The sequence below is a fragment of the Phaseolus vulgaris genome, chromosome 1 (assembly GCF_000499845.2).
Source record: "Phaseolus vulgaris cultivar G19833 chromosome 1, P. vulgaris v2.0, whole genome shotgun sequence".
NCBI classification, from domain to species: domain Eukaryota; kingdom Viridiplantae; phylum Streptophyta; class Magnoliopsida; order Fabales; family Fabaceae; genus Phaseolus; species Phaseolus vulgaris.
In genome coordinates, this window is record NC_023759.2 from 8,534,044 (window position 1) to 8,542,568 (window position 8,525).

The 8,525-nt window shown below is 30.5% G+C and overlaps 1 protein-coding gene across 6 annotated transcripts; it reads left to right on the forward strand.

Moving 5' to 3' along the window:
- Nucleotides 1-1,380: 1,380 nt before the first annotated feature.
- Nucleotides 1,381-6,966, forward strand: LOC137813477 (uncharacterized). Of its 6 annotated transcripts, none has more exons than XM_068615760.1 (6): nt 1,403-1,510; nt 1,836-1,904; nt 2,716-4,615; nt 4,728-4,968; nt 5,873-5,952; nt 6,563-6,966. In XM_068615760.1, exons 3-6 carry the CDS (start codon nt 2,756-2,758, stop codon nt 6,632-6,634), a joined length of 2,253 nt encoding a protein of 750 aa, XP_068471861.1. In that variant the 5' UTR covers nt 1,403-1,510; nt 1,836-1,904; nt 2,716-2,755; the 3' UTR covers nt 6,635-6,966. The 6 variants fall into 6 exon arrangements, with proteins under 6 accessions (XP_068471863.1, XP_068471861.1, XP_068471858.1 ...); XM_068615757.1 differs by having other exon boundaries at nt 1,492-1,546; XM_068615759.1 differs by having other exon boundaries at nt 1,495-1,634.
- The last annotated feature ends 1,559 nt before the right edge of the window (nt 6,967-8,525 follow it).

Below are 8,525 nucleotides of genomic sequence, written 5' to 3' on the forward strand. Positions count from 1 at the left end.
TTGACTCTCATGCTTTATTAATTTTTTTTTACCTAAAATTAAATTATTCCTAACCATCCACATCTTTTTAAAATTAATTAAGGCTTAGTCATTTTAAAAGGAATCCCAGAAACAATAAAAGATGGATAATATAGAGACAATTTTTTTTTAACATATCTTCTTTATGCATGATTTATTATTTATATTTATGGACTGATTTAAGATGATTTGTGAGGATTCATTTGAAAAAATAAAATATCTTCCTCTTATGAATAAAATAATAAAATATCCATAAATACATTATTCAAAATATTCATTACTTTTCTCTTCCAACAAAAATATTCATTGCTTTCTTAATACTAGCCAAAGGTTAAACTTTTAAGTAATTAATGATTAAAAAAAATTAAGAGAGATTTATTCTAAACATCTCTTCATCTTTTTAAAGCATTTACAGTTGTTACCATGGTAATATTGGTTTTCTTTAGGTCCATTTTTTATAATTTTAGTTCTCAAAGTTTTTAAAAAAAGTATAATTTTGATCTAATTTTTAATTTGACATATATTTATTTATTTTATTTGAAAAAATTTGAATCTTGTTAAAGGTATCCATTTAAGACAATTATGTAGACTTATATTTATATTTTTATTATATTAAAATAATATAGTTTAAATCATATATATATATATGAATTTTTTAAGTATTTAAAAAAATATATGATAATTATTTTTTAGAGGATAAATTATGTAATACCTTTGAGTATATAAATTACGTAATTATATATTTTATTAAATAAGAAAATTATTTTTATTCATTAAAAACTAAATTACTAAACTGAAAACTGTGGTAAAAGTAGTCAAAAAAATATATCCTTTTATATAATGGTAAAAATATTAAAAAAATTAAATTAAATATTTTAAAAAAAAATTAAATATAATTTTTTATAAAAATAAACTATATAAAATTAAGAATTAAAACAAAATTCTTAATTTTTTAAAATAAAGATATTAAAATTTACGGATCAGAAATAAAAAATAAAATATGTGAACTAATGAAAAAACTAAACAATTTCTATCATTTACAAGAAACCCATTAAATCCACCTTGAAAATAGCAAGGATAAAAAAGAAGGATATTTTTATCACAATTAATGATAAGATGAATATCTCAGTAAAATATCATATTATATTTGATAATACACATTTTTTAAATGGTATTATATAAAATTAAATATCTGATTATGAGGAAAAAAATATAATATTTTTTTTATTAAATTTAACTATTAACCAACAAAACTATATTTAATAAAAATATATTAGTGAAATTATCAGGTACAATTCAATATTGTTAATGTGTGACAGTAGATTTTGAATATAAGTGTTTGGAAACATAAGATCACGTGCTAGTGACTCTGGAGAGAAAGAAACAGAGTTATTGGTTTACATGTTCCGTTAGATCACGTGCCACTGATTCTGCAGAAAGAGACAGAGTTATTGGTTCACTGTGTGGTCCGTTTCTGAACTTGTATATTACGGTATCTCACTTTCACTCGGTTCAAGGTTTTCCTTTGGTTTGTTCTATCCTTTTATTCCACCTTCAATTTTGGTTTCACATTTTTCACACTCTTTTCGTACCCTTTTTTATACATGTTTAGGGATGTGAGTATTCTTTTTTTCTTCTCTTTTTCTTTTTGTACAAAAGTACAATCTTATTTTGAAGGATTTGCTGAGTTCCTTCGTCTTAAATTTTGGTTTATGCCCTTAATTTGTTATTTGTTTTGTAATGCATTTGCATTCATGCGTGGAGTGTTTGTTTGTTAATTGATTAATCTTGTTTTGTTTTATTTTTTCTTTTTGTAGAAAATAGGGTTCTAAGGTGAATGTGACATTGAAAGATTGCACGCCGTGGACTTAATAATCGATGAAATGGTATGGAAACCAAACCATTGTTTTGAACAATGAGGAAATGGGTTTACTTGGGGTAGTGGTTCATTTGTTTGGGCTACAAGTAATGGGTGTAAGAATGATCTGTGATTGATTTTGTGAATGTAGTTTGCTATTAGGGAAGGAAATTGAATTTTCAATTGGAAGTCTGTAAGGTGTTTTATAAATGGCACATATTATTCATCTGGGTATTCATTATTCAATGAATATCAAATTAGTTATTTGGAAATTTTAATATTATGCTGTCATTTGCTGGTTGGTGTTATTATCTTGTAAAATCTTGCTGTTTGTTTTGCCCTGATTGTCTCGGTTTGAAGTGTTATACTATTTGGCCCCCTGATAAAATAACCTTTTATCTTTTATTGTATGCTTTTGTTTTGTATTGTAGATAACATGAACAGAAATTGTATGAATGTTATTGTTTCTGCTCAATATTTAGTTGTGAAGCTTTGGAATGTCTTTAAAGAACTATTTGATCTGATTCTTGTTGTTGATTTAAGAAACTCTCTTTCCCCTTTTCAAAATAGAATAGTGAAAAATATATTTACCTGTTATTCAATCTGTTATTATTGCATTCAATTGAGCTTAAATGCCTATTGGTGGGTTTAATTAAGCTCCTATTGCTGTGTAGTGTGTATTATAATCATTATTGTTATTTGTATGTGTACCAAACAAATGGGTTGCTATCTGTAGATATAGTTAATGAATTGCTGTACTGTATCTGTCGTTTGGATTACAATGTTTCCAATAATGCATTGTTAAACATCTCCAATAATGGATTGTTTTCTGTTTTCAGTAAGTATTTCTGTCTCAAAGGACGACGCTGTTCTCGTTAAATGAAAATGGAGCCTGCTAGGGTCACGATTGATCTGGATGATTACGAGATTAGTGAGAAGCAGACAGTTCTTAATTCTGGAGATTTTAGGTTAGAAAGACGATGGAAGAGGCGGGAACTTTCAAATAAACGTGAAAAGCACAATCATCATGATAGTGGTACAATATCAACCATAAAGAGTTGTGGAAATGTGGCGATTTTGTCAGTACAAGAGGGTCATATGTCAGAGGATGAAATGGATGAAGATTACAAATTGTTTTTGGTTACATATATTCCTGAAGATACTTATGATGTCAGTGATGGTAACGTTGATGGTTATGATAATGACATCAATATGGGCTACGACAGTGTCCATTATGATCATGAGTATAGAACGTTCTTGGAAGAAGAAAGGTTTCATAAAGATCCCAAGTTAGACACCGAGTTGATGAAGGGTTCAAAACAAAGGTTTGAAACAAGAAAAGATGGAAGTATAGGAAGTGATTCAGTGAGAAAACAGTTAAGTTGCCCAATAAAATCTCAGCAGAATTTGGAGGCTAAAAGAAGACTAAGTAAGAAAAGGCCACGTGAAGATGTTTCTATTGTGCCCAAGAATAATTGCCACGCTGAGACGAAGGGTTCAAAACAAAGGGATGAGACTGGAAATCAAGCATATAAAGGAAGTGATTCAATGCAAAAGCAAACAAGTTACTCATTGAAATCTCATCAGAATTTGGAGGCTAAAAGAGGACTTAGCAATAAAAGACCACTTGAAGATGTTTCAGGTGTGCCCAAAAACAGTTGTCACACTGAGATGATGAAGGGTGCAAAACAAAGTACTGAGTTTGGAAATAAAGGGAGTTATTCAGTGAGAAAACAGACAAGGGTAACATTGAAACCTCAGCAAAATTTGGAGACTATAAGAGGACTTAGTAAGAAAAGGCCTTATGAAGATGCTTCAGTGGTGCCCGAGAACAATTGTCACAGTAATACGGAATTAGATGTTGAGGATGAAGATTACCGGATATTCCTGAATTCTTGTATGGATGACCATATACGCAGTGAATTAATAGGAAAGAGTTCAAGTGTCATGCGAAATTCACAAGTTTCTGAACATGTGCTGAGTGAAGTTGATGAAGATTACCTACAATATCTGAATTCTCTAAGGATTGTTGATGATGAGGAGGAGTGTTTGCCTGAAAGGAATAGCTCAAAGACAGACATGCCTAAGAGGAATACCACAAAGACAGACATGCCTGGGAAGAACACCTCAAAGACAGACCACACAGACATGCCTAAGAGGAATACCACAAAGACAGACATGCCTGGGAAGAACACCTCAAAGACAGACAAGACAGACATGCCTAAGAGGATAACCACAAAGACAGACATGCCTGGGAAGAACACCTCCAAGACAGACATGCCTGGGAAGAACACCTCCAAGACAGACATGCCTGGGAAGAACACCTCCAAGACAGACATGCCTGGGAAGAACACCTCCAAGACAGACATGCCTGGGAAGAACACCTCAAAGACAGACATGCTTGGGAAGAACACCTCAAAGACAGACATGCCTAAGAGGAATACCTCAGTCATGCCTGAGAGAAAAACCTTAGAGTCAGGCATGCCTGACTGGAATACCTTAAAAACAGAGATGCCTGAGAGAAATACCTCAAAAACAGAGATGCCTGAGAGAAATACCTCAAAAACAGAGATGCCTGAGAGAAATACCTTACATACAGACATACCTAAGAGGAATATCTCGAATACAGTTAATGTAGATGGTGACAATAATTCCTCTGAACCTGATCTTATTCTTCTAGAACCTGATCAAATTCACGAGAACACTCCATTTGTTTCTTCGAAAACATATGATTCGTCTGTGAGTGTCTTTAACTTCACAAAATGTTACTGTATATTTCATTATCGTGGTTCACAAACTTGCATATTAAACTAAAATATTTTTTAACTTTGTAATGTCTGTGTTTGTGCAGTGGTTTGAAACTGAAATGAACCTCAAAGACAACTGGCAATTATCTGCTTACGATCATTCTCAGTTTAGAAGAAGACTTATGAACGATCTTCAAAGGCCTTATGACCAAGAAGAATGTGATAGACTTCTTCTTGAAGTACGTCAAAAGAGGAAAAAAGAGCGTCATAGAGAAACACGTCAAGGGGTGGTCAAATCTTATTGCACTAAGGGTGTTAACAAATCATATCTTGAGTTGTATCCTGGTAGGTCCATTATTTTCTCAACTAGTTTGACATTTTGGATGTTTCTCTTTAACTTATAAATTGTTAATGTGAAGTATAATCCTAACCAAGCCATCAAGAGTTGAGGTTCAATGGTTTATATTTGTTCCTTACTTCCAACATTAAACATCTCTTGTTATAAGCAAGCATGGATAAACCATACTATTACATAGTTCGATTTTTTGAATTAATCTTTTCATTCCATTTGTCAGAAAGAAAACCTACAACTAAACACCATTTTGTGCATTTTTTAACGTACTGAGATGGTTGTTTGCATCTGCTTAAACTGTAAACAGGGGCGTCTATGTAAAACCAAAAATCTAATAAAGGCGTTTGAGGATGTGCTTGGAGTTATAGGATGTTCTTTAACTGCTTGTTCAAAATTCCCTTTTCAAATGAAATCTTATTCATAAGCTTGATTGTTAAGCTTATTGGAATAGGCTAAAATGAGCTTATAAAAAGGTCCCAAGATATCTCTCTAAGCTCAAATTGAACTTATTCCAAAACAACATTGGCGATGAAAATAATTTAGAACCACAGAAATGAATATAATGTTGTAATTTGCTCATGAGCTAATGAACTAAATATCAATATATAATGGTAGGGGAACCTTTGATTCTCTCTACTGAAGGTAGACCAAGGAGCCTGCCTGTTATAACCTTAGAAGAGTTCATTCTTGTGACTGATTATTTCTGGTTAATCATCTGATTGTTTGGGTTAGGTTATTCAATACGGGTCTGAATTTATGAAAATCTATCGTTTGTGCCGTTGCTTAGGTTGCTTCTGCTTCTTTTGGAGTTTCAGGTGCTTCTATTTTCATTTTACAACGGTCTTTGCCAAATCTAATGCCATTCTGTGTCAAAATATTTGTTTCATGATTGTGCAGATCTAGCTAAAGCAATTTCTAAAATCAAACAACCGGAGAAGGTTTTATTTATCTTGCGCGGATTTATTTTCTGGTTGCAAGTAAGTCAGTAAATTCATGTTTACATAATTTCCTGTTTAGGCCATTTTTAACTTGAGTTATTGAGATGAGAATGAAATGAACCCTGTTCTGAACCGTGATTCAAATTGGTTTAAGGTTTAATTATTCAAATATAGTTGAACCGTGATTGAACTAGTACTAGTAAACTATTAACAAGATTAAGTAAGATGTAAAATAACATTAATATTCTGACACTAAAGCTAGAAATAGCCTCTTTTTTTATAGATTTTTAAGATCCAAAGTACACAAAATGTCAAATAAAAAGTGTCGTAATACTTGGGTCTATGTATCAAACATAAATAATAATATTTATTATACGAGTTTAAATTTAGAATGAAAAAGATGACAAATACTTTAGATTGTTTTATTTGAAGGGGAAAAAAAGTAAAAATAACATTGTGTTAAGCATTTTCATTTAAATTTTTTTCTCAAAAAAAATTTCATTGGCTCATTTGGTTTACAATTTCTTAATTTCATAATATATTTACATTGGTGGATTATGTGAGTTCTTGTGCTTGTATCTTCTTTTAACTTGTGTGAATTGCATATAATTGTTATCTGGTCGTTCTTTGTTTATTTTGTCTTTTGCAGAATTTGACCCACGAAGGAATATTTCGGCCCTGGTGTGACAATTTATGCTTGGAAATTTTAAGGAAAATGTGAAAATGGAATATTTGCTATTTCCTAGATTTGGAAGGAAGGGTTACCTAACACAGTCAACAAAGTCTCTATATATGTTTATAGTTCAATTTGTTGTAACTTTGACCTACTTGGAGAAAGAAAGATTGTTAAGTTGTGGTTCTCATTTGGTCATTTGGTGTTCTATAAGGAAAAACAACAGGACTTAGAAGCTTTTTATTTTCTGCTATACCACCTTGGTTCTCTTTTTGTCTATATTGTTATTGCACCATTGAGAACATGATATTATATGCTGCCTAAGATACCTCTTGTTGAGCTCATATGCAAAGATATTTTGTATGCCCCTGTTTCTGAAATATCTGTGTCAACATGAGCATAATGGAACCTCTTAGGATCAACCTCTGTAGCCACAGCGAATGAAAATTCAGTCAGTTTTATCCGAGCACATACACAAACTTTCCTTTTGTGTACAAATATAAAACTGTCATGATATTATGAAATTTGTTAGAATAAAAAAAATAGTTTTTGCTGTTTGGTACATGTTTCCTATAAAGCAAGGTATGATATTTGGTATTTACTTCTTAATACGAGCAATTGCCGTATTTCTCAAGAGTTGAGTACTGAAACATAAGAGAGACATGGATATTAATTGAATTTTTAAAAATCAAATCCAAATTTTGTCATTTAAATAATTCGAATGAAATTAAATTCAAATTCGTATTAAGAAGTAGTTTAAAATTTTGTTGAAAAAAAGTTTAAATAATTGATTAGATTTTAAATTCAAATTCATATTTTAAAACAATTTGAATGTTTATAAGTAGGTTTTCGTACGAATTTTAAAGTCAGTATTAAATCTAAGATAATTTAAAATTCATATACGTTTTCTTTAAATTATTTTAGATTGAAAATTTGTTAGAAATCTGTCATTTATAAAATGTATAAGTAATTCATAATATAAAAAAAAAAGTTTGGTACACCTCTTGAATGTAAGTACACATCCCTTTCTACTAAGAATAAATATGTACTACTTAAAAACTTAATGCAGAAATGGGAGGATAATACAGTATTTTAATAAAAAAAATACACAAATATATGTGCAAAATAGGAAATCCTAAGAAGGGAGGACTGTGCTTTAAAAATTTTCACAAATTTTCTTGTGCTATCAGAAGATAACTTCGGTTAAAATTAGAAATTCTTATGAAAGTTTTTCAAAAATTTAGTTTAACATATTTTCCTTAAGTTAGTAACAATCAAATAACATGCAAAAAGTACTGAGATAAAGAAAAGAGTCTACACAATATTTTTATACTAGTTCATCTAATCACACATACTATGTCTAGTTCGTGACCAACTAGTTGTAAAAACCTTGAACGTTTTATACGATATGCTTAAATGGTCGGATAAGTCCCTAGACGGTCTCTTGACCAACTAGAGAGTCTATGAACCATATGGATGATCTGATGACCATAATATCATGTGTGGTGTTTATGTTCTTATGTTTTGATGATAACAAAAATTAACAAAAAAAGTTAAATGTAGTCCATATAACATGCATTTCATTTGTTGAGACCTTGGATGATCTGATCCTATAGACGGTCTGTTGAGACGCTAGACGATCTATGACCTATTAGACAGTTTGATGATTAGAAAATCATATGAAGAGTTTATGTTTTGATGATAGAAAAAACAAACTGAATGGTTTATTTGTATTTTGAACAATATTTTGTATAACTACAATTCATAGTAGTCTTTCTTAGCGTTTATAATATGTGTTTCTTAGCGTTTATAATATGTGTTCATGATAGATGGTCTAATAAAACTTGTTAATTGTATAGTAGAATTTAAACTAAATGTCTTATTTGTGATTTGATCGATATACCTTATCTATTATTTAAATGATCTAACAATGGTTAAG

What these genes read in the sequence shown, in the direction of transcription:
- LOC137813477 (XM_068615762.1), top strand. Translation starts at nt 2,756, where the DNA reads ATGAAAATGGAGCCTGCTAGGGTCACGATTGATCTGGATGATTACGAG. An exon ending in CGAAAACATATGATTCGTCT is followed by an intron (nt 4,616 to 4,727) that starts GTGAGTGTCTTT and finishes GTGTTTGTGCAG; the next exon opens with TGGTTTGAAACTGAAATGAA. An exon ending in GATTTATTTTCTGGTTGCAA is followed by an intron (nt 5,953 to 6,562) that starts GTAAGTCAGTAA and finishes TGTCTTTTGCAG; the next exon opens with AATTTGACCCACGAAGGAAT.